Source organism: Rousettus aegyptiacus, unplaced genomic scaffold (assembly GCF_014176215.1).
Source record: "Rousettus aegyptiacus isolate mRouAeg1 unplaced genomic scaffold, mRouAeg1.p scaffold_m13_p_6, whole genome shotgun sequence".
NCBI classification, from domain to species: Eukaryota; Metazoa; Chordata; class Mammalia; order Chiroptera; family Pteropodidae; genus Rousettus; species Rousettus aegyptiacus.
The window spans coordinates 42,295,359-42,321,074 of NW_023416309.1; the positions used below are offsets into that span (position 1 = coordinate 42,295,359).

Consider the following 25,716-nt stretch of genomic DNA (forward strand, 5'->3'; position numbering starts at 1 on the left):
ACCCACCTACCTACCCCCACCTACCCCCACCTGTCCCCACCCCACCCCACGCACTCCCCCCGCCCTCCCCGGCAGGAAGCATACCCCCAGGGCCGGTCCCAGAGGGCCTGATCCGCGTCTACAGCAATAGGTTCTGCCCTTACGCACACCGGACACGCCTTGTCCTCCAGGCCAAAGGCATCAGGTGAGAAGGGAGGGTCCGTCCCCCACAGGCGCAGGGGGCATGTTTAAAATCTGGGGCGCCCTGTCTTTTCCTGACAACTTAAAGTCGGTCCATGGTTAGGGGGCATTCTTTAGCAAGCGGTCCTGAAATGCAAAGTCGGTGTCTGTGCGGGACACTTCGTGCACCACTCAGTGCACTGAATGATGGCGGCTCGGGTGAGCTGATTCCGGGCAGTAATGCTTGTGAAGGCAACCGAGGCCGCCTTCGGACGTAGCCCCCACTTTCACCCCAGACGCCTTCAGATCAACCGTGTCCTCTATCTTCATTGCGCTGACCGCATCCAACGTTTTCTTTATTTACCCCTCTTTCCTCTACCCCCGCCCCCCCCCCCGCCCAAATGTAAGTTTTTGAGGGTAGGAATGGCTTCTCTTTTTTTATTCAAGGGCTAGAAGAGAGACTGGTGTATAGTAGGTGCTTAAAAACATTTTTCGAATGAACAAATAGTTCCGAACAATGAAATAGAAGGGAACTGCTCTCAAGAGGGGTCTTGAATGTTCAGACTTACCTGAGGAAATGGGTACATATCCTTCCAGGAGGAATTTTGCAAAGCTGAGTTCCGCAAGTCTGGATCAGGAAGGCAGAGCACCTTTGCTGGAATGGGGACTATGCAAGTGGCCTTTAGCTAAAGTGTTGAGAATGTGTCACTCCAGGCTTTTGACTCTTATCTTGGAGAGTCTATTGTTAAGAGATGACTTCAGAGTTTTAGATTCATGTCAGAGAAATACAGAGACTAATATAGAGACATTTTAAATAAAATCATGCAATTCTGTTTTGTTGAGTGGAGTATATGGCATATTTTTCCAGATTCTTCCTTCTTGCTCAATTCTAGTTGGCCCTAAATTTACCTATTTAAAATAACAATAGCCTGATTTTTTTTTTTTAACCCATAAGGACAAATTGGCAACTGATGAACTAATGTAAACATTTCTTTAGGGCAGGGTTTCTCAGTCTTGGAACTATCAACAATTTGGACCAGAATATTATTGTGTGGGGGGGGGGAGGGGTGAGGTGAGGTGGGGGTGGGGGCGTCCTGTGCATTGTTGGATGTTTAGCAGCATCCCTGGCCTCTAGTCATTAGTTGACTGTTAAATCCCCTCTCCTCAGTTGTGACAACCAAAAAAATGTCTCCAGACATTGCCGTATGTCTCTGGAGCAAGATCACTCCCAGTTGAGAACCATTACTTTGGGTTTGAGACAATCTCCTTCACTGAGCAAAGAATATTCTCATTTGTTTATTTTTTTTAGACATATGTGAGTGCCTCTGGTAACTTTCTAGGTTTGACCCTCTAATAATAATTCATAAGCAGAAGAATACAAAAGTTACTGCTTGCTTATGTACCAGGCACTGTACTAAGCACTTTAGACATATTTACTTATTTGATACTCACGAGATGCCACGAGATAAGTTCATTTATTACTTCCTATTTTACAATTAAGGAACACAGAGAAGTTAAGGAATTCAGACAAGGTCACAAGCTAGACTGTCCAGACCCCATGCAGTCTGATGCCAGAATTTGTGCTCATAACTGCTAACATTTACCATATTCTGTTGTGACGTGTTAATAGCAGATTTCTATTTTTAAGCTTTAACATGTACAAAACTGTAGGGTGGTGGTCAAGCATATGAGCTCTGAGTCAGATTTCCTGGTTCTGGACTTGGTTTTACTCCTCTCTCATGGGGATTTTGGGCAGGAGATTCAGTCTCCTGGAACTAGGATCACAAGATGCCGATGAGATAAGGCATGGAAACATTTAACAGATTTTACTGTGGGAATGAAGACAATGAGATTATATATTTTTCTTTGTAAAAGACCTAACCTTTAAAAAACTTATTGCAGATTTAAATTTTACAAATTGATGACTGACTTCTACTTTCCAGGTAAGTGTCTCCCTGCATAAGACCCTTATTTTTGTTCTGTCTTGTTTTCCTGTTGCTTTTCAAGACATGAAGTTATCAACATTAATCTGAGAAACAAGCCTGAATGGTACTATTCAAAGCACCCTTTTGGCCAAATTCCTGTCTTGGAAAACAGCAGATGTCAACTGATCTATGAATCCATCATCGCTTGTGAATACCTGGATGACGCTTATCCTGGAAGGAAGCTGTATCCATTTGACCCTTATGAGCGGGCTCGACAAAAGATGTTATTGGAGCTATTCTATAAGGTATATTCAATTTTTTAAAAAGCCATTTATACTCTTATTTTACTTTGTAATTCTACCCCAAACTCCAATCTATTTTAAAAGCCAAATCATTGGTGAAATTGTTTTATTACTATGTGCCTTAGGAGAATAGCTGGTATGGAATTATAGTAGGGCTGTCACCTCTGATATTAAAGCACTGATAGGTGCTTTGCATTTGAACTAGCAGTCACAAGAGGTTTTGCATTTGAACTAGCATAGTTATGACTGTGCAACTTGAGATAGGACTATTGAAAGAGCTGAAAACTGGTGATGCTTTAATAAAGGGACTATTTCTAAGGTTTCGGGTAAAAAATAATTGAGCATAAAGAAGGTAATGAATGGAAAGGGATTGCTCTTCATGCAGAGCAAGAGTGCTAACTGTCCAGGAAATGTAAGAAAAGAAAAGGGGGCACCTGTTGATAATGAGAGAAAAAAGGATGGAGAAATTTTAAGATAGTTCTCTTTGAAATGAAATAAAAATAACTGACATATATTGAGAGCATATGATGTGCCAAGCACTACACTAACTACTTTATAAAGGTTAACCCTTATAACCACCCTTTAAGGTGAGAACTATTACTGTATCCATTTTCAGATGAGACCACTGAGGCTTAGAGAGGTTAAGTGCCTGCCTAAGATTGTTCAGCATGGAAGTAGCTGATTAAGTAAGGAGCACTGGAGAACCCCTTTTAAAGCACCTTGTTTTACTAGGGTGCTATGGCAAGTGGATTCCTGGAACTACAGAGATGCCCCCTCAGAGGGAGCTGGGGAGCCAGGATGGGGGTGTTGGCCTGTTAACCTAAAGTGACAAAGCTTTGGTTGCATTTTTAGGCAGAGCAGGTGCATGGGGTCCCCTCAGACTTCTCCACTAAGAAACCTGTGTCCTTTAATTAGGTCCCACATTTGACCAAGGAGTGTCTGGTAGCATTGAGATACGGGAGAGAATGTGCCGATCTGAAGCTAGCCCTTCGTCAGGAATTCTGCAACCTTGAAGAGGTACAAAAAGGGGCCCCTCTGCTGCTTAGCTCCAGTGGAAGAAGAGATGCAGGGTTGTGAACTTGGTCAACCTGACACCCTCTGCTTTCACAGGCTTGTTCTTTCTGCCTGACTTTGATAAGTTCAGCTACTAGTCGTGGGTGCTTGCCCTCAACCACCCAATCCTGGAATTAGTCTTGAAACTCTGGCAAGGAGTTGGGGGAGGGCATGTGATGAATTTCTTCCTTTCCCAGAGTCACTACATTCCTTAAGTATCTCTGCATGGCTTCTTTAGCTTCTGCCAATGAGGCCAAGGTCTATGTTGGTTAGGGATTGTGTTTGGCTGCTAGTAAAAGAGACCTAACTACTATAAATTTATCTTATAAGGGTTTATTCTCTGACATAAAAAAGCCAGAGGTAGGGTAGTTTTAGAGCTGTTTTGATGGCTTCTTCAAGACACTTTCTCGCTTTCTGCTCTGTCATTTTTAGTGCAAGGCTTTCATTCTCGAAGTGACAAGATAGCCACTGGAAATACAGTCATCACGGTTAAGTTCCAGGTTGTGGAAAGGGGAATAGAAAGGAAAACCGGCAAAATGCCATGCCCCTTTCAAGGGCTTTCCCAGAAGTCCTACTCAATGACTGCTTAAATCTCATTGCCTGGAACTTAATTGTAGGGTCATAACTACCTGCAGGGGAGGATGGGAAAGTTAGTCTTTTAGCTGGGGCATTCTGAATAAAATCAGGGTTCTGTAATTAAGAAAGAAAGGAGAAGTGACTATGGCTGGACAAGGAGCAATCTCTGCCAGCAGATCCTTCATTAACCTGGCAGCAAGAGGGCTACTTACCCCTTACCTCTAGAATAATCTGGAAGGCAGTGTTTTGGCTTCCTTTATCTTTGTTCCAGAAACTTATATATTTCCTTTATGGGTGGTTTGTAACTCTGTTGGCAGCCAGAAAATGCTATTTTTATTTCCTTAAATGAAGCCTGATTATTAATACTCTTCCATTCACCTTTGTCAAGTGGAAGTAGATTAAATTTATTAGCACTTCCAGCTGCCTATCTTAGATTTGTTCAGCTGCAGTACATATGGGTGATAAGTCGTCACGTGGAAGAGATGTCAACCTCCGGTCCTGAGACCACAGACTGTGGTTTTGATTCTGAGGAGGCAGTATGACATAGTGAAAAGAATCTTGGATCCTAGGCTTGGCTTTGCCAGATTCCAGAATGTTGGGTAAGGTTCTGGACCTCTCTGTGCCTTGCTTTCCAAATTTATAGGCCGAGGAAGTGTTTGGGAAGGTATGTTTGCAGAGCCTCCAGGTTCTGCAGAGGGACCCCCAGGAGGGGAGGTTTGGTGGGTGGTTCTAGATGTTGCTTCACCCAGAACAGCTCTGCTTTTAACCCTGTGTTTAACAAAACATGTAACAAGATAGCATTGGGGGAGGGAGGGAGACTACTGCTTTCAAAACGAAGTTTGAAAGCTCTTGGGCATAGAGAATTTTTAAGGTCTTTATTTCAAAGATTTGCTGGATTAATTCCATCATGCCTGCGTCCCCTCCCACAGATAGATACTGAGCCAGGGAGAGGAGCTGGGAAACAAAACCCTTTGAGTTCAAAGATAACCGAAAACGCATTTTGACTTGTCTCCCTTCCCACGGTGCCTTTGGATGATGGGTGAACTTGTAAATTATAGATTGCTAAATAAACATGTAACATGATGGGGGCACAATTCTTTAGTTGGGGCTCTTCCAGGGCGAGTGAACCTGCATTTTCGTGCAAGGCATCATCATACTACAGGTGCTTTGTATGCACCATCTCATTTAATCTTTCCAACAACCCTTGCGGGTAAATGGTATTATGAAGGTTGAAGAATAATATCTCTTTCTGTTGAAGTTAGGGATAGATGGAGGAGGCAAAGGCACTTGACAGAGCTGCAAAATGCATCAATCGTAAGAACAAGAATTGAAACGCAGTGTTTTACCTTTGTGGCCACCATTTAACCTGAGAAATTAGGAATGTAACCAGTGGCGTGGTGATAAATGTGTAACAATTAACTCTCTCTAAAAGAAAAAGGAGGAAAAATCCCTGATTTGTGGGATTTACTGATTTCAGCGGCCTAAGTATTCCCACCAAAGGCTGGTTTTAACCTACCAATGTGATATCTCTAAACTCAAGAGTCAGAAAGAGATGTAGGCCATTGGCCAGTTCCAGCGCATCACTGAATAACTCATTTCCAGTTTATCTTCAGTAGCTGAGTCCTGGAAGTAACTTGTCACCTAGCCCAGGATTAGGTAGCTTTCATGGATATTATTTAAGGACCACTGAGTAGTCGGCAGTGCTCTAACAGGTTTAATGTGGGTTTTGTTCCATAAAATGTTAGCAAGAATTTTAAGTAGGAAATATCGGAATATGAAACATGCCCCATGAGCTTGAATGATTTGATCCATTCCTCTCAATACCAGTATACTGACTCGAGGAGATTCTAGTGAAATTGAAACTTGTCAGCGTAATTCTAATAGAGTAACTCCCCCGATTTATTCAGCTTTCTCATGGTTTTGAACAATGAAGCTTTGTGTGAGCTGAAAATGTATTAAATACGCATGGGCTTTCTGATGGATAAGCAAGAAAGCAATGTGTAACCTTCTGCCCTCTAATCCTTAAGCAAAAGGCCCAGTTTACCTTCTGCAGCCTTAAACTCTCACACATTCTTCTTCTGAAAAAAGCGCCCTGGCTTTTAAATTTTTTTTTTTTTTTTAAATCCAGTTTCATCAAAAGTAAAGAGTTACTGTGGTTGTTATAAAAGAAGCACATTTTTCGGTAATATTTTTCCAATTCTTTGAGACACATTATTGCTGCTTTTGTTATTGAACCAGTGACGTCCCCACTCGCTTTCCTGTTCTAAACATTTTCATGAGTTTTAAAAGTACTGGATGCCCTTTTACAAGCACACTAACCACACTGTCTGTCTTCAAACCAATTCTCTAGCCTGTACTGAATCATTAATCTAAGCAGCATACATTTTTTCTGCTTTAGTCTTTTTTTTAATATACTTTATAATTGACGTTTCCATTACAAAATAGAACCTGAGCCCACCTTCATTTTATCCTTGTGGATTTGAACGTGGCAACACCTTCTGGCAGTTCTTTTTTTTTTTTGCCAGTGGCTTCCTTCTAAATATTTTTCGTTGTGGAAGTAGTCAAATCAAGTCTAAGTGCAGTGAAAGACTCAACCATATTTCTTTGATGCTCTGGATTTTTGCTCTAATTCAGTCATCTCCTGCTTATGAATTCTGCACTCTGACCATTGCTTGATCCCTAACTAGTTGTCATTGGAACTCAATAAAGGAGAGTGAGAAGAGGAGTAACGTAGGTCATGCTGAAATAACCCTGAGGGACTGAGAACCTGCCCAGTAACTGAGGCCTTCAGCTTCTGGTGGCCACAGGACATTTTCTGCTTTTAATTCTTGGCAGTCACTAGCATGCTTTGTGGTATTTTACTTTGCATTTCCATGCAAAGTTTTCCATATTGCCAAATTTGAATACTGGCCTTATACGTATATGTAGCAGTTTGCATGAGGTCAAAATTGTATAAATTGTAAATACATCAGCCGGAAGCATCTGTAGTTAAATATTTTCTTGATTCAAAATTTTACCTATAATGTTAATTTTTAAACTGCCCTTTCTCCCCTCCAAAATTACATTTTTCCTCAATTAGATTATATGGTCTTAGTTAAGTTTTGCTCTTTCTTCCTTGATTTCTATTAATTTCAGTAATGAATTTATTTATAAATTGTTTACTTGTTTTTCCTTGATGTCACCAGGACATGAAGGGAAGAAAGTTCATATCACTGAAAGTAATTTTCTGCAGCCTTTTGTGTATGGCAAAATATTTACAAGCTAAATTTATCTTTTTATCAACTAATTTAACACACCTACAAACTAAACTCATTGCTACTAGCTATTTTTTTAATAACAGCTTTATTGTGATATAATTCATATACCATAAAACTCACCCTTTGCAAGTGTACAATTCAGTGGTTTTGAGTATATTCACAAAGTCATACAATCATTACCACTATTTCATTTCAGAACATTTTTATCATCCCCCGAAGAGACCCGTTAGTCATTAGCAGTCTCTTCTCATTTCTTCCCGACCCTCTCAGACATAGGCAAACACCAATTTATTTTCTGTCTCTATGAATTTGCCTGTTCTAGACATTTCATATAAATGGAATCATGCACTGTTAGTCTTTCATGAGCTTCTTTTACTTAGCATAATGTTCATCCTTTATTCCTTCTTATGACTTACTATTTTGGTGTATTTGGTTTATCCATTCATCAGTCAGTGGATACTTGGGTTGTTTTCACTTTTTGGCTATTATGTATAACGCTGCTGTGAACATTCATGTACCATTTTTTATGTTGGTTGTACGTTGCCAGTTCTCTTGGATTTGCCAACTAATTTAGCATGTCCAGTAACATGCCACTTTTTAATTGTAACCACCATTCTTCCACACTAGTTGAGTGATTCGAGTGCTGTTTAGTAACTTCATTTGTTGTCCAATGCTGAAAGCTACTTTCTACGTAAACTGTTTGTTGTATTTCTTTTAATAACCTTCCACTATACCCTCTCTCACAATGTAAATAATAGAATAATAATTATTCTCATTATTTAGAATTATCTTTACTCTTCTCTTATTCTAAAGTAATACTTGTTTAATAGAGAGAATTTGGAAAATACATAAAACTATAGAAAGAAAAAATACTCATAACCCCACTATTCAGAAACAACCACTGTTGTTATTTTTTTGTTTTCTTTTCTGCTATGTATATTATCATGTAGTCGAAATTGTACTGTATATGAAACTTGGTTACCATTACAATGTAAGAATTTTCCCCACATTTTTATAAACTCCATACATGCTTATTTATATGTATATTGCTGTTTATTAGAGCAGCATTATTCGTGATGATAAAAAAAATTGTAAACTTTAATGTAAATTAGACAGGGAATGCTTAAATAATGTTCATCTTGTGGAATTCTGTAGAGCAGTTAAAAATAAATGAGGTAGATCCATGTGTACTACTGGTATGAAAAGATTGCCTAGAAATATTTAAGTGAATCGTACCATAATACGGATGGTATGATCTCATTTTTGAGGAAGAAAACAAAACTAAGCATGTGTACATATATGTAACTAAATGCCTAGAAAAACGTCTGAAGAGAGATACACATCCAACTCCCCCAAAATGGCTACTACTGGAAAGGCGATTAGAATTGGGATAGGAAAGAGAAATGGTTAAGGGCAAGGGGAGTGGGGGAAGGAGGGTTTTTGCCATTAATACTGTTTATTCTGTTTGAAATGTTTTTTAAATAATGAGAATGCATTTTTCTATTACATGTATAATTAAAAAAAAAACAAAATAATTTTTATTCTGCAAAATTTGCCATGTGTATAAACCATAAAGTTATTTATCCAGCACACTTATTAGGGGTATTTAGCGTCGTTTACCATTATGAATGATGCTGCAGGTAACAGCAGCTTCTTTGCATAAAAAGTATTTTCTCTATTTTAGAACATGTGCTTAGGCTGGACTTCCAGGAATGGAATGACCAGATCAAAGGGTATGAACACTTTACAGGCTGGAGCTGTATGTTGCTACATCCTTCCTTAAAAACCCGTGCTGTTTACCCCCCACCAGCAGTATAAAAAAAATACCTTTTGCCCCATCCTTTTCACTGTTGAGAGATTTCATTTAAAAAGATATTTGCCTGTTTTGGAGAGAAATGGTAGTTTCTCATCGTTGATGTAATGTGTATTTTTTGATCGCTAGTGAAGTGGGAGATTTTTGCTCAAAGTATGCCATCTCTTTGTGTTCTGTTTGTGGAAATGATCTATTGCCTATCTGTATGTCAAGGTCTTACTGATTTTCCTTGTTGATTTGTAAAAGTTCCTTTTAAAGAGTTCCTTATATACAAAGGATACTCGCCTGTTTTTAAGACACATTTTTTGTTTTCTTTTGTTATCACTTTTAATTTGGTTTGCCCTTTTTTGTACATGTAGAAATACAACATTTCAAAATATTGCGCTATGTCTTTCCTATTGTGATTTCTTTCACTCCTTTTATACATAGGGAGTCCTCTCCCCCCTCAGAGATTTAATAAATATTCATTTATCTTTTCCTCCACCATCCCCTAGCTCCCCCATCCCCACTATCTTACAAATATATTTTGACAAAAGAAGCCCATTAAAAGGATTTCAGGATGAATTTTCAGGGTGGTCCTTTAATCCCCAAATGTTGACAAATGGCATTCCGAATCTTCATAGGAGACAGAAAGTCTTAAGTGAGTAGCAGGAAGGGGCACGTTCTGCCAGACACTTCTGGGAAGATTTCTTTCTAGAGAAGTGGTTTTACCTATACTGTTTGTTCTATACCGTTGGTTCGTATTACAGGCAATCAGTTCATTGTCGTTAGCTCAGCCTAAGCTGTGTATCAGCATAGCAGGGATCTGAAATTTGAAATCTTGAGAATCTCCCCTTATCTTTTTTGAACTCAAAAGATTTCTGCCCCTGGAATTGAGTACTTTACTGCTGCTTCTGAATAAGGACCTGCAGAGCTGACTTATTGGTAGGTAGCTTTGTGTCTTTTGGGGAAAGGGGGGAAGGGGGAGGGGTTTCCTGCTTCTTAAGCACTATTTCTATTAAAACAAAACAAAAAAAACAACCGCTTTCTACCTCCGGCAGCAAGGACTGCAGTGGCCCGCTGTGAGCCACCACACGCTGTCCTCGTTAGAGGCCAGAATTTCTTGGTAATAGTATAAATGATGGCGGTGCAGGGTAGGCGATTATTGAAGCTGGATCCGAGAGTCCAGGACTGTAGACCGAAGCTTTTTAGAAACCCTGGTTTGAGGAAGTCTGGGATTCGCCTCTCTTTATGATTTTGATCTTACACGTTTCTTTTCCTGCTTGGTGAACCTTCTGGGGGAGCCACAGTCAAGTGCACCTCACCACCAATGACCACAAGGGGGAGCGCGGTGCTCTTCTTCCTTCCACTTGCGCTCTCTGCGAACCTCCTTTGCGACCCCTGGGGGATCCCCAGAGGCCCGAGCAGAAGATGACGGGGCCCTCCTTCCATGCTTTTCGCGTTTAGTGGGTGGAAATAGTGTACCTTTGGCATACCAAACGGCCCTCCACTCTTCATTTGCATGCTCGCTCTTTATCCCTTGTCACATCCAAAAGCGAGGGAACTCTCAGTTGTTACTTTTCATGAACTGGAGAACAGAAAATTTTAAAAAATGCTTATTTTCTGCTATTCCAGGACATCGAATGGTTTTCTCCAAAATATCTCAGCTCTTAAGGCTGAACTGAAGATGCGTTAATACTTCCAGAAAACCCGAGGTGTAGAAGCCAGAGCCTCAGTTCCCTCCCCAGTGTGGCCTTGTGGGGGATGTCAGGGGCCTTGGAAGAAAAGTGTCTTCTCTGAGCAGACTGTTTTGCCCTGCTTGGCAATACCACGTACAATACATCTGAAAGTGAGGGATTCCGCTGTGAGAGAAACTATTCAACATTAAGAATGGCCAATATTCTTAATTCTTAACAATAAGAATGCCATATTACAAGTGGCAGGTGGATGACAGAAAAAAGTCAAAATAGAGTTTTTAAGAATGACCTTGCCTGTTAACATAGTCACTGCTAAGGGGCGGGGGGGAGGTATAGCAGCAACTTCCTGTTCGTTTCTGATGACAGTACACTCAGGAAAGATAAGACACTGGAAAATTAACCCTGCCAGTTTTTTCTTTTACCTCTGTCTATCCTCAAGTGTGTTGGAGGAGCTAATTGACTATAAGCAAAGGACCAGTTTAAAATGAGCACACAGAAGAACTATTTTAGTAAAGTTGCCCAAAGACATTCTTATCAATGGAATAAAACAGGAAGGAGAGAATGTTGGAAAGTTCTTTCACCACAGCTGTGGGTGCGTCTCACCTCCCTGTTAGGTGCTCCTGAAGAGCCTCTGATTGACAGAGCGAGGAAGGGTAGGAATGAGGGAGGGGAGTTCGCTAATTCTTAAAGAACAAGCAAAGAATTCACAAGAGACTTGAGGAAGCTTTTGTGATTAGAGTCCTCATACATACCTGTTTGAAGTTGAATGACACAAGGATTGGTGGTAGTGCGAGAGAATGACACTAACCGGAGAGAGTCCCTTTGCCTCCCTGGGACTGAGTTTCCTCCTCTGTAAAGTGAGTCTCTTGTGCTTCCACATGAGAGACAAGAATCAGCTCACCAGCATGTTTTCCTGTCCACTTCAGCTGCCAGGAAACTCAAGTCAAATTCAAAGCTTTAAGGAACTCTGCAGGACTCTTGGCGTGATACCTTGATACCATTTTCCTTCCTCGTTTTGACCTTCTAACTTTTATTTTTCCTAATCTTAGTGTTTTTATTATTTTTCATATTTAATATTTTATTATAGACTTTTTTTTTTTACAGTGCATCTCTAATCTTTTGTGTAATGAGCATGGTATTTACAAAATAGTAAAATGTGTGAGGAGTCACCCCCGAATGAGTTCCAGAGGTCCTTCCAGTACTGATGTTATGTAATTCAAAGGGGAAATGTCAGTTCACGTGTCTGGAAGGTATCCGATTAGCACAGAAGAAAGCTCTTCTATTGAGGGCCCTAACGCTTCAGGAACTTTATTAGGACGCCTGGCCAGTATGTTCTCCTACATCACCGGGATGTGCCTGTGAAGAAAACAGCACTTTGTGTTGGTGGATAGGAAGACAGATTTTCTATGGGAATTTTTAGATTTAACCTGTCTGTCTGAGGCAGGGCTTAGAAATCTGCAGCTGTATCAGAAACTCCGAGGATTTTGATATGGGTGGTCTCGAGTCACACTTAGATATAATAAAATCTGAGGTGATGTATATATGTTTTTCAGGGGTTGGGGGATGCTGGCAGAAGGCAATTGATGCCTCATCCATTTAATCCATATGATCATCTTAACTTTTTATTATATGAAGTACCTAGATAGGGCTTCAATTACTTTATGAGTGTTTTTATACAAATTGATTGTATTTATAAGGTCATATAGATTTAAAGGCATACTCCTACTTTGAGCAAATGAAAAGCTTTAGAAAAATATACTAAGTAAACATCAATTACTCAATACCTATTCATTTTCAAATTATCTCATCACTTTACCAAAGGACCCATCACGGTTCCATTAAATGTCCACATGTGACTTGTTTTTATCAGGACTTTCCCAGTAGTACCTCTGCTCTGTAAAGCAGAAGCGTTATGCAGATGTTCCGGAGTCGATCACTTTAGATTTGGTCCTGATTTGTGCCACGAAGGCCAATAATAAACTGGTGGTACACATTTCAAAGTCAGTGGTAAAAGTTTGGGTAATTATTATCTGTTCCTGAACATACAGAAGGTTTGGGACTTCTGGAATCCATAAAAACGGAACAATTTGTTACTTTCCTCTAAGTCAGACCTTGTTTATACATGACTAAAAATAGCCCGTTTTGAGTTTTCATTGGCCAGATGCTGCTAGTTCTTTTGAACAAAGCGATGCCACCTAACATTTTTTCAGACTTCCGGGATACTATTCAAGGGGAATTCTTTATGCCATACTTGGAGATAATGAAGACTTAGACTTTAGGGCCACAAGATTTGCTTTCTCCTCTGAGAACGGTGGTGGGTGGGTGGGTGGGGGCTCCCATTGATCCATTCTGTCAGGAGTGGATGTGCTTTCTGTAGAGGTGACATTTGGGGGGGGTCTCTGTGCTTTCTCATCACGAGAGCTCATGTTTATTCATGTGAGATTACATCACTCCTTACCGTAATCTTTGAGATGGGCACTAATGTTAGTACCGTTTTACAGATGAGAAAATTAAGGCTCAGAGGAGGAGGGATGTAAGTTGCTCTGTGTTCTGTGTTGAACTGGTTGGGGAGCCAGCATAGGACCAGGTCTGCTGGCTCCAGAACTCACCCTCCTCTAACTACAGCCCTGGGCTGCATCACAGAGTTATCAAGCTGGTCTGGACTGTGAAGAATCAAACCTGAGTGATAGAGATAGGAATACAGAAATCTAGATAAAGGATCTAGGAAGCTAGATCTATAGCTATGAGCAAGTATTGAGTTGATTATGAGTTATATGGGTCAAAGAGAGTCATTTGCTTGATGTCATTGGCACAATGCTTTTCTCTTTGGGAAGACTGGCCCAACAATGACCTCCGCTAAGTACTTTTGCTATATAAATTTCCAGGTAGTCTTTTTGTTGTTTGTTTGTTTGTTTATTTACTACCTTTGGTTATCTGTCTGTTAAGAGTTTATTTATTTTCTGTCTTGGTTGATTTGTCCTATTTGGGAATGAAAAAGCTTAATGTAAAGTTGACGATGTCGGGTGACCAACAAGTACAAAGTTCAAAGAGCTCAAAATAAAAAAAGAAAACGTGACGGAAAGACAATGTTGAGATTTGAGGACGTCCATTAAACAGCACTCTTTCCTGTCTTAGTTTGTAATCACTGAGAAATAAGGCGAAAGAGGAAGACATGTGGAGACTACAGTATCCCATTTATTACAGATAAAATGGATCCTGGAGAATGGGGGGGTCATTGCAACAGATGGGTTTCCCAATGTGCCCCGCTCCCAGTAATGGGCAGCACTGGCCTGAGACAGGGCCTCTCCACACCAGTGGCTGAGCTGTCCATGGAGAGCTTAGCACATGGAGGAGCCTGTTCCAGGCTGAGTGGGAGGACTGGCTCCTCTGCCTGGGTCTTCCCAGATGCTCCAATGAGATGAACTATGCCATCCCTCCAGTGATGAAAGGAGGGAGGGGACTGAGTGTGGCCAGGAGTGTGACCCCAAGGGAGGTGGAGGAAACCCCAGGAGTAGGGAGGGAGCATTCACCTAACAAATCGGAAGGAGAATCAAAGCCTTAGTTCTCCCTCTCTTTGGGAAGTAATTTGATATTTGTATTTAGTGTCTATAACAATGCCAGCAGATCAGTAAATTAACTTACTTTTGTTCTGTTTAAACTTGTAGATTCTTGACTATCAGAACACCATCTTCTTTGGTGGAGACTGTATATCCATGATCGATTACCTCTTTTGGCCCTGGTTTGAGCGGCTGGATGTATACGGAATAGCTGAGTAAGACATTCGACCATGTGGTCATGAGCTCCTGGGGTCGTCCTGGGTAACAGTGGTTGAAATGGTCTGTGTGCCATTTATCCTCCTTCGAACATGTTTCATGATGCCTTTTGAACAAGGAGGTTTTACATTTTCTTGTTCAAAATGAATCTGTGCTCTTCTGCCGCTGTGGACCCAAACTTTCTCCATATTTCCGCTAATAAGACCCTGTGTCCAAAGCCTCCCATAGTGCTTCAGAGCTGCCGTCCTCACCCTCCATCCAGACTCAGGCCAGTGATGAGAGTAGACGGAGGGATTCAGTCTCAGAGTTTTAGTGACTTGTCTGTAGCTCCCTTGGTGGCCTTGCACCTGGTCTTGCTGAGTCACTAAGTGGACACCGTACACAATACATTCACATTTTAGTTTCCTGAGGAATCTCCCCAGATAGAAATATCCTTAAAACACAAATGATTTTAAAAGCAATATTTGCTTGATGTTCTAATAAATGAAATAGCCACCCACGTCCCATGGAAGTATAGGAATATTCAAAGTAAAAGAAATGTCCTGGGAGACCCAGGGAGACCATGCAGGGTCCCCAGGCAGAACACATGCCTTGTTCCCACAACATGCAGAAGAGAAGTTGAACTTGTGCAGGCACCAGCTCTAATCGCAGCCAGTCGCGTGGTGGGTGCTGGACAGTTCTCAGATCTGGGACTCTGGTCCTGCTGAGCCAGAACCGCATCTGGACCCTCGTAATGCAGTCTGTCCAGGAGACATCTGAGCTTTCCACTTCAGCTGTCTCTGAGCGCAGATCAGATAAAACATATTTGGATATTTTAAACTAGGTCTCGACATGAACATCACAAAAACCTGTCTTCTCTAGGGACAGAGTATTGGGCCACAGATTAGGGAATCTGCTCCTGGATTTCCCACTGGCTGATCATATCATCCAGAACAAGTCACTTGACTTATCCTAGACCTAAACTTCTTGATCCATCTTTGAGCATTTCAAGGTTTAATGATTGTTTCACTCACTTTTTAAAAAAGTGTTTTTAGAAATGACTTGTCTTTATTTTTTTTTCAAACCCCCTAAAGTAAAATCTGAGAATGACAGGAGAACTTTTCATTCAGGAGGTTGCCTTTTTGTTGGTAAACAGTGAGGCAGAGGCACCTTATTTCCCCAGAGCAATCAGTCCATAGGTATTTCAGCTGTGTTGTTAAAATCGACAGGTTCTACAATGCAAAAGCATACAAAAATAAGATTTTTCCTTCAGTAAATGATCGTGCTCAGTTGATAGTAAGGTCACTCAGATAACTTTATTATCCAAAGAAACCTATTTTTCTTATCCCAAAAACCTAAAGGGTGACATGTACCTCTGTTCCTGATGCCTTCCCCTTCAGAGAGCTAACACTCCTTTCCTGTCCTGCAGCTGTGTGAACCACACCCCGGCACTTCGGCTCTGGATATCAGCCATGAAGCAGGACCCTGCCGTGTGTTCTCTTCTCATAGATAAGAACATTTTTCTGGGTTTCTTGAATCTCTATTTTCAGAACCACCCTGATGCCTTTGACTATGGGCTGAGTTGCTGAGCTTCACAGTCCAACCCTTCACCATCCGGAATTCCCGTCGTGATTCTGTCAGGAATTGTTTTGCTGGGTCAATCATTCTCTGTTCATTTTCTTTGAGGTTCCCAATAAACATGGAGACAGAAAATGCAGTCTTTCTGATAACCACTTGTATGACTCTGCTAGCTCATAGCTTCTAAGGATGCTCTGGAAAGCTAATGCCCGCTGCTAATGTCCAAGCACATTTTGGGAGCCTGCGTGCCTCTCAGCAACTTGGCCTTGGAGTCAGTTTGACCTCTAGGCTGTTGATGCGGATGCTGAAGTTCAAAGCCTATCCAGCATTGACGTTTGTCACTATAGAGTGGCACCGTCCACAACCTCCCTGGTGGGAGGAAAGCCAGAGAAGAGAAGGAAAAAGAAAACGCTTCAAGTTCAAATGCTCTCCACTTGGCAAACGAAAGCTGCAATCCACGTGGGCATGTGAGTATCATTCTTGTTCAAACATTGGCCGTGGGCCTGGGAGACACCGAGGATCTCATGACTGAAAAAATTGCAAAGCAGGAAGTGAGACGCCCGTTATCACCCTGGACTAACTGCGTCAGAATTTCACTGGTGCCGTTTGGGCTCAGGATGGCTCACAAAATGTTCTATAGCCGACATCCTGCCTTAGAAAAAATCACACGCCCCAAACCCAGTAACAGGCAAAGGTCACTCTGTTAGATTTGCGTCATATACTCTTTTAATTCATCCTAACAAATGCCTCTGGTTGCCTGTTGTGTACCAAGCCCTAGGTCATGTGCAGGATAAATGTGACAGAGATGACAAAGACACAAGAGCCTCTGATCCTCCCACTCATCTTGGTTGTGCTGTTAAACCTAGTTCTTTGGAGCTGCTTGTCTTGCAGTAGGAATGCTTGCCCCTGACTGATACGGCCCCTCCGCTGGTTCTGACAAAGAGCTCAGAAGAATGGCCTGGTGTGCTGGAAGGTGTCTTAGGAGTGGGATGGGTCTGTCCAATGCCATTGTGTCTCAAGGTCTAGGGATCAGCCTGTGATCCTTTCAGCTTTGTCCATGCCTAATCCTTTCCCAGCCTCCAGCCAGGCTGAGAGACCAGCGAAGGGGAATGATGTTTTGACTTGTCGGTGCCCACAGAGGGGCTGTCTGCTGCCCCTGCCTCTGACTCAGCCCAAACCAGCTCCATTTCTCCCCACATCTCAGCCTGGCCTGGCCATCTGCTACCTCTGGATGGATTTTGACTCATGTAAATAGTTACTAGCATGACTCTGTGCCAGTTAGACAGAAGCAAGCCTTCTTGGTGAGGTGGCCTGGCCTGCCATAGCAGGCACCGCGTGACAGGGGCTGTCTGCTGTGCCATATGCTCAGATGAGGTGCCCTGTTGCCATGGCACCCACGCCAATGCAGAGTGAGATCTGTGAGTCACATTTCCCTGGGATCTTTGCTTGGCTCCTGTGGCCTCTCCCAGGAGTGGGGAACAGATTAATCTTTGCAGGTTTTAATCCTATGTGCTGGTGAGTGTTTAGCATGGGACCGAAATTGCTGTCGACGCAACAGATAACAGCACATCTCTGATGGCCAAGATCAAAGATGTTCTCTTTTGGGGCTCCACATACTAATATGGAAAGCCTGAAGAACCAGGAAGTACAGCATGGGGAAAAGTGCTCAAGGTTGCAGGCTCGGGGCTCTCAGCCCAGCTGGGATTTCAATGCCTTTCCACCAGGTGTGCTCTCTGCAGTTTGCGGGGGTCACCTGCACTGCTTTCCACCTTCCACTTTTTCTTTCTCATTCCACTTTTTCCCTCTCATTTCAGATTCCACAGAGGAATGAAACTAGGATGAAACTAGGGTTTATCCTGGTGAAAAGAAGCAATTAAATAATGCTCCATGAGGAGCTTTTTAAAATACCATATCTTTTATTGGCAAGCAGGGTATGGGGCGGGCGAGGGGAGGGAGGACTTGGTGAGGGAGACAGAAATAATGCATCAGGATTAAAATAACAGCGAAAAAATAGGTCTTTCATAATCTCATGTCTCAGAGATAACCACTCTTAATAATTGGTGTGTATCTTACAAAAGCATGTTAAATTTAAGGATTTGAGATGAAAGCTGTCCTCTATGTCCCGCCGACTGGAAAAGAGAAAAATAGTTTAAGCCACAACATTTGAAAGAGCCTCATTGTCATAGATGATGTTAACAGCTGAACTGATGACCAAAGCGGGTCGTGTGGAGTTCTCTTCCTTAGGGGTTCTGCGTTGAAGCCCATCTGGGCTGAGTCCAGTTACACAGCCTGATTTGGGGGTGGGAGGGGGCTGGGGGGTGAGGTGGGGGTGGCCTGGACAGCTGGCAGTGGTGGTGGGGGGAGATGGTGACTAAATGTTATCGAGATTCCTTCTAGCTCTCTATTTCTCTGATCTCAGACAGCAGAGTGGCCGTCAGTGTGAAGAGTGGATTCAATCAAATTATCTAAATAAGCTAGAGCGTCCCCTTCAGCCCTACAGGGTCTGGTGGGCGTGCCTCTTCATTGCTTCTTGAACCTTGGGTGGTGGTGGTGGGAGGGTGTCTCTCCCTTGATTTTCCTCTTCATGTCCTGCCTGGCCCACGTTTCCTTTGTCACATCAGTGGCCTTCTTGATGGAAGGGGGACCGTGCTGCTCTGCCTCAAGAACCAGGCTTAACTCTTCCATGGTTTATGTTCCATTTGTTATCTAAAGTCGTCACAAATAACCAAATAACCAGCCCAAGCGAGTTCTCATTGATTAGCCTCTGGTCTCCCCGCCTCCCCCCTCCCACCCCTCCGAACACCGTGCCCATCCAGGAGACCCATGTCCCATTCATTTCATCTGTGAGTCCCCGGAAGGCTGTACATTTGGTCTTTTCCAACATTTTGCTCTCACATCTGACTTGTCAGAGCTCTCGAGCCTTTGCAAATGCTGTTTACTCTTCATTCTCTCATTTTCCTCAGAGCAGCTTTTTTTTTTTTTTTTTTTGGCAACTTTTCTTTTGCAAAATTCAGGTCAAAATTCTTTGTGCGAAGAGGTGGTGTGGTGTTCCATTGTGGATAAGAACAGAGCTATGTAGTCAGATGCACCGGTTTCAGATTCTAGCTTTGCCACGCATTAATTCTGTGGGCCAATTGTTTAACCTCTCTGAGCCTCAGTTTTTTATCTGTAAAATGGGACCACTGAGAACCTATTTCATAAGGTTGCCAAATGTTAGACTCGTCCATGTAAGGGCTTAGCACCTGCCTGGGGAATGCTCAGGGAATGGCGGGCAACCCTATTATCATAATGAGTCTTCTGCAAATGATCAGACTTGAACTCTGGGGTCATTCTTTCATCACTTTGGGGAATAAGATGTCCTGCACTGCACACAGCTTGATTCATGGTTTGAAGTCACTTTCTCATTGTGTCATATGTGTGGATTTAATCTCAAATGAACTGTGAGCCATTGAAAGCTGGGCTCCAATGGCCCCTTCCCTGTTCCTCACACCCCAAGCCTAGTTTAATATGCAAATGTTGGTCATGGTGGTAAAAAAGTACTCCCTTCTATGCCGGGGAGGAGTACTCAGTGTCTTCTCTGCCCTCTTGGAGAGCATTATCAGCCTTCGAGAGTCGAAGCATGAGGGATTTGAAATGCCCACAGGTTTGCCCAGTTACCAGGTAGCTTGTCTGCTACATGGAACACACAAGTGCCCCAAGACCAGGCTGCTCATGGAAAGGACAATTACACGCATGCTTCAGACAAGAGCCTGGGATACTCTGCCCTGTCATTTACTCCCGAAGACCCACTGTAACCAAGCATCCCCTTGCAGACAGCAAGGGTCCCCAGCCCACTTCGTCAGTGCAGATGGCATCTCTGCAGAGGGCGTGGTTGAAGAGCAACAGCCAGCTCCCTGGCTAGGAGCCAGCTGGAAGGAATCATTTGTAGGTTTGTCAGGCTGAAGAGGACTAAGCAACCGAGGCCCACCTAGGGGCAGCCCCTACCCAGGAGCGCAGGAATCGTTGGCTGGGAAGTGAGGAGCATGGATGTCTGGAAGCAGAAACAGCCTTTGTGAAATCTGGGTTTATGCTTCCAAAGCCATGAATATCTGGATTGTATACACTCAGGGGTTTAGAAACCCTCTTAAAGGATGGGTGTGTGTGAGTGTGCACGCACACATGCATGTTTCTGTGCATTTGTGCATTTCCACCATAGGAGGAAGGTGCCAGGATGCATAAATGATAAGGACAAGAAGTATTTTAAAAATTTCATCATAAAAATAAGTGGTAATTGGCCATTCATGTGCTAAAAAGAAAGGTCCCCTTTGGAGACTATCTGGCACACCTTCACGATAATCTGATGACAGCGGGGGGTGGGGTAGGGAACATACAAATGTCCCAGGTGCAGTGGCAGTGGGAAGCCAGGGGAAGAGTTAGCAGGGGCTCTGTGAGGCAGCTCTGCAGAAAGCCCAAACCCCAAACTGGCATTGGGTGTGAGGAGCAGGGACCCTTTTGTGTAGTGAGTGCTTACTGTATGTCAGGTACTTTACGTAGACTAGTTACACCTCGCAATCTTATGACAAAAGTATTGATTGCCCATTTTACAGATAGGTAAAGCGAGGCTTAGAGGAGTAGTAACTTGCCCAGATGTCGCCTGGCCAGTAACGGGCAGAGCCAGGATCTGAGTGCAGGCAGCTGACTCCAGAGCCTGTGCTCTTACCTCTGCTCTCCTTTGCTTCCCCGTCACCAGTGCCACCTCGCCTCCTGCCATCCCCTGCCTTCCTCTGCTGCGTTATCCTCTAGACTGAGAGCTCCCTCAAGGCAGGAATCTTGTTTCACTTGTACTTTGTTTTCCTAGCACGTGGCACAGGGCCTAGCACATAGTAGCCACTTAGTAAGTCTTTTGAATATCTGGATGAGATAGAAACCTGGACTTGTAGGTCTAGGGAGCTCATCGTGAGGCAGCAGTCACAGCTCTTTCCCCACTTTACTGTCCAGAAGGCATTTGCATCTCCCAGGAAGCAAGGATGTCCTGCCTGGTACCCCTAGTCTGGCTGCTGTTGTTATGGCAACTGCTGGTCTAGGCTCTGGCTGTTCTCTTGGGAAGGGACTAGGAGAGCAGAGAGGTTAGAGTGGCCAAGGCAAGAGACCCCTCCCTATTCTCTGAAACTGGGGCCGGTGCTCCTGACCCCTTCGGGCAGGCACACAAACACTTCCTGAGCTCGCACTTGGCCCTGAGGTAGGTATGGAAGAAACAGTTCATGTGGGTCCCATGCTGTGTGCTGAGGGAGCCGCCAGGGCAGGCAGACTCACATGTGACTGAGTGTGGTAGGAGGAGGTACTTAAGGGACAGCCTTGCCACTAGTAGGGGAACCAGGAAGTAGGAATTTGTCTGTAAGGAGCCCTCCCTAAGAACAATGGTAAAAACCGCTACCATTTTCATTGTTGTTGAGTTTATTATTCATTAGGCCCTAAGCTAAATGCTTCAGATGTGCCCTCTTTACTCAGTCTTCTCAGTGGCTCTATGAGGTGGACAGCATTATTCCCATTTTGTAGAAGAAACTGGGACAAAAGCAAGGCTCAGAAATTTTGAGACTCACTGAGCTAGGATGTGGTATAGCCCGAATTTGAACACAGAGCCCAAGCTCTTAGCCCCTGTGCTGTTTAGACTTACTGCAATCTGTCTCATTGGTATTTGGACAACTTTACCACTGGAGAAGTCCGGGCACCTCGCAGGCAGGACCACACATGTGGACTTCCATTTGTGTGGGGACATGGAGATAGGGCAGGGGTCTACTTTTCCTTGTCTCTCTTTGGATCATTAAACATCCAGGCTGAGCAAACTTGCAGCTTGAAGTCTTGCCTTATTCTGGATAAGTGGAGCCTCAGTACCTTTCCTGCTTGGCTGGACTGTAAAATGCTGCAAAGAGGAAATAAAATGTGTGGAGACGGCTTCTTAGGAATCGTTCCAGACAAAGCCGTGAATATCAAGAGAAATGAATGCCACCAACCCCTATGGCCCGGAATCTGGTTCTACTTAACGCTTCTACTGTGGTCTCTGTTGGCCCCGTCTCCTGGGGTGTGGAGGATGTGTGGGCTGACTCATGTCTTTGGCTGGGAGATCTTGGGACTGACCTACAGGTTCAACACCTGGGGGGCTGATTCACCACTAGCCATGACTTTTGGGACAGACCCAAGGCCACTGTCAGCCTTTGGGGGTCCAACTACTGTCCCGAGAGACCTTTGGTCTAACATAGCTCAGGCCATGCTTCAGGAATAGTGGAGCAATGAGGCCGTGGGGGCCGGGTGAGTCATCTCTGGCCAGTTGGGAACACAGGCCCAAGGGTGACTTGTGAGAAGTAGCAGGAAATAGGTCTTTACTTTCTGTTTCTATTTTAAATAGTTACCCTAAGAGAAACTTAAAATACCATATCATAGGTTTTAAAGAAATAGATGGGATCAAATTCTTCTCATCGTCCTACCCCACCCCTGCCCTGAAAATCTTCCTTTGAACTTGTAAGACCTACCTTTTCTCATAAAAAGTAGTAGAAATATCTTTGACTGTCTCAGAGGTTTATGCGGTTCTATCTTGTCGGGAGATAATTTGTTGTCGACAGTTTTATTTCCTGGTTTCTTTGTTGGGCTTCGAGGAACATCAAAGGGATGGAAAATGCCACTTCTTCCTATAAAGCAGGGGTCTCACTTTGTGCAGGAGGAAACAAGCCAGCCCTGGACTCAGATGAATGGAACACGAGCATTTGGAAACAGAACAATTGCATTGATTTGATTTTCTTTGGGGAGGTTCTTCACATTTTCCTGTGTTTAAGGGAGCTAAAACTGTGACAGCTCAAAGCAGAGCTCATCTGGCTGCCCTTCCAATCCCATCATGCCACATGGGCCTCAGAGCCCCATCACCTCACCTTCAGTTACTCACCACCCTGCATGGTCCTCTGACCAATTCTGTGGCCATTGGACTTGTCTTTCTAGTAGATGCAGTTCCTTGGGGACAGAGCCCTTGTCTTATACTTCTGTTCCCCACACAGCACCTGACCCAGTGTGACACATAGCCGTACTTGGTTAAAAATGCCTTTTGCTCACTCTGGAGTCATGATGATTGAATAAATCTTAGGCAATAATTTATTTTTATGGTAAGATGCTTGGTGGTGAATCCACAGACAGCAAGTTGGTGAATACAGAATACAGTGATTACCAGGAAAGGATCACTTCAAAGCAGGATTTATGCGCAGAAGTGGTCACTGCAGAAACACTTAAGTGTTCCTTAGGGGAAGTTGGGTAAATTAGGGTACGTTTATACACATAGTGAGATAGTAAGTAGTTCTTTCGAAGAATGTGGTAGAGGTGAATGTTCCAAAAAGATATCCAAGAAAAGTTAGATGGTATAATGTAATTTAGGGAAACAAGACCAAAAAGAATGCATCCTCACATGATACGTACATAGAAAAATTTGGGGAGTGTCTACAAGAAACTTCATATTGGTTATTACTGGGAATGGACAGAGATGTTAGGAGCAGAAGGTTTTATCTGTTACTTAATTTTTCTGTCAGTATTTGAGCTTTTGTTTTTTATCATGACTGTATTGCTTTTATTGAGAAACAAAAAAACTAGTTAGGAAAACAAGCTATCTTGGATGGTGATGAGAAAAGTTAGCTCTAAAAGGACAGAGTCCTTGTCTTATACTTCTCCAGGTACCCCTCCAGGGTCGGTAGAGTGGGCCAAGCCAGAGGAGAGCAAAGTGGGCAGGGACGAGGTGAGCTGAAGGAGTTGAAGGCACACATTTCCTTCATTGTGTGGTTCTTGGCTCTGTCTGCCATCGGTCTGCCGGCCAAACCAAATAGCCTTCTGGCTCTATCCCATGAAGTGGGGTTGGGATGAAGCATGAGAATGTTCTGAATTACAGCCTTCAGAGTCACTTAAGTTAGGACTTCTGTGACATTCACTGACTGCTGCCCGTTGCCACCAACCCCCCTCTGGAAGCAGGCCAGAACTTCCCCCTCTGCCCCTGCACCTAACATAGTACTGATCACAGTTTAGAACTTTGTAGTTTGGGGCAAATCAAGGTATTGTCTAACTTAAAATCTCCAATTGTTCGCCACTGTATTAAGTCCACATTTTATTATGAAATAACTTATTGTACAAAGTTCGAATTTACCTGGGTTTAGCATTCGAGGCATCCTATGGTCAGGACCCCACTCAACAGTTTCAAATTCATTTGCTTTGATTTCTCAGTATATATCAGCATATATACCAGCACTGCCTGGGTTTGAATCCTGACTTTGCTACTTAATACTATGTGACTTTGGACAAGTCCCTGAATTCTCCAGATTCCTAATCTGGATAATGGGAGGATAACAGCACCAATGTCATAGGGGTGGCATAGGAATTAAATAGTACACGTAAAGACATGTAGAAGGGTGCCTATCTCATAGCAGGTGCTGCTTAAATGTTGCTTATATCTAATCTGCTTTCCTGCCCTCACTCCATGGCGCTGGCTAGAATGCTTTTACTGGTTAGTCTTATCTTTTGGAAGCTTTATCAGGTAGCACCCCACCATGAGGCTCTGCCCTAACCCCCCAGGTTTATCAGTGGCTCTTGGACTTTCAGAACCACCTGGGGAACTTGGCAAAATGCAGATTCCTGCGCTTGACTCTGTGGGAGTCCACTGAAGTCTGTGGTGCGGCCCCGAAACCCACACCTAGGTGACAGACACCCCTATGGGTGGGGCCACACCTGGAGAAGCGGGCCCTAACCGAGCTTCTCCTGTGACTCTACCAGCAGTGTATTTCCATCTCTCTGTGGTACCTGTCACAGGTGAGTAGTTGTGAGGCCACCTTACTCTGTCCTTTGCAGGGCACAAGCTTGGTCCTATTTATTTTTTCTTTCTTTTACAATGTTTCGTGTATGTGAGGCTCCCAATAAATGCTTATGGACTACTGATGACCTGCCAGGAAGAAGGGCTCACAGCTTTGGCATAACCTGTCCTCTCTCTGTTCCTCCTGTCGCCAGTCTGAGAGTGGGTGCACTCGTGGGAAGCTGTGGTGTAGCTGATGTCACTTGGGTGGTCAATCCAAGCAGGCTTACCAGCTTCTCCCAGTTTACTCGACACCCTCAATTAGGGCGTCATCAGTCACGTGAGGGAGCTTTAGACATAGAGCCTTACCTGGGCTCCTTGTAGGTTCAAGGTGGGGTGTGTGCATTTGATTAAGCTCTCCAGGTGATTCTAATGACACCCTTCACAATCAAAGAGCTGGCCCCAGGTTCTGAACCTGGACTGTGCTTGAGCAAGTCAGAGAGAGGGACTGGGGTTTTTGAGGATGTAGGGCCCTCTCCAACCTAAACAACCTCTTGGCCTTAGGCCACCTACCCATTTCAGCCTTGTCAAGAGGTTCAGCAGAATGAAGTCCCAGAGCATTCTGCACAGTAGATGAGCAGATGCTGGGGAAATCTAAGCATCCTTGCAAAGGAAGAGAATCTTCAAAGATAGATGGGACCAAGTGGAAAGGCCTAACTAAGTGCCCTAAAGGACTAAAACTCTTCCATTTAAGTGACAGTCTTTTCTTGAAAAGCAAAAGCTTTATGTTACTTTCAGCTTCCATATCTCTTTGCACATTCAAAGCTCTGTGAAATA

General features: G+C 43.4%; 1 protein-coding gene across 3 annotated transcripts in view; it reads left to right on the forward strand.

The window, feature by feature from the left end:
* LOC107515543 (glutathione S-transferase omega-2) overlaps positions 1-18,017 on the forward strand; it is a 25,482-nt gene extending 7,465 nt beyond the window's left edge. For all 3 annotated transcript variants that reach the window (XM_016154449.2, XM_016154450.2, XM_036223233.1), the window contains 5 exons: positions 76-184; positions 2,167-2,389; positions 3,302-3,403; positions 14,427-14,533; positions 15,943-18,017. In XM_016154449.2, coding sequence (XP_016009935.1) covers positions 76-184; positions 2,167-2,389; positions 3,302-3,403; positions 14,427-14,533; positions 15,943-16,102 — 701 coding nt within the window. In that variant the 3' untranslated portion in view covers positions 16,103-18,017. The remainder of the gene's footprint in view (positions 1-75; positions 185-2,166; positions 2,390-3,301; positions 3,404-14,426; positions 14,534-15,942) is intronic.
* The last annotated feature ends 7,699 nt before the right edge of the window (positions 18,018-25,716 follow it).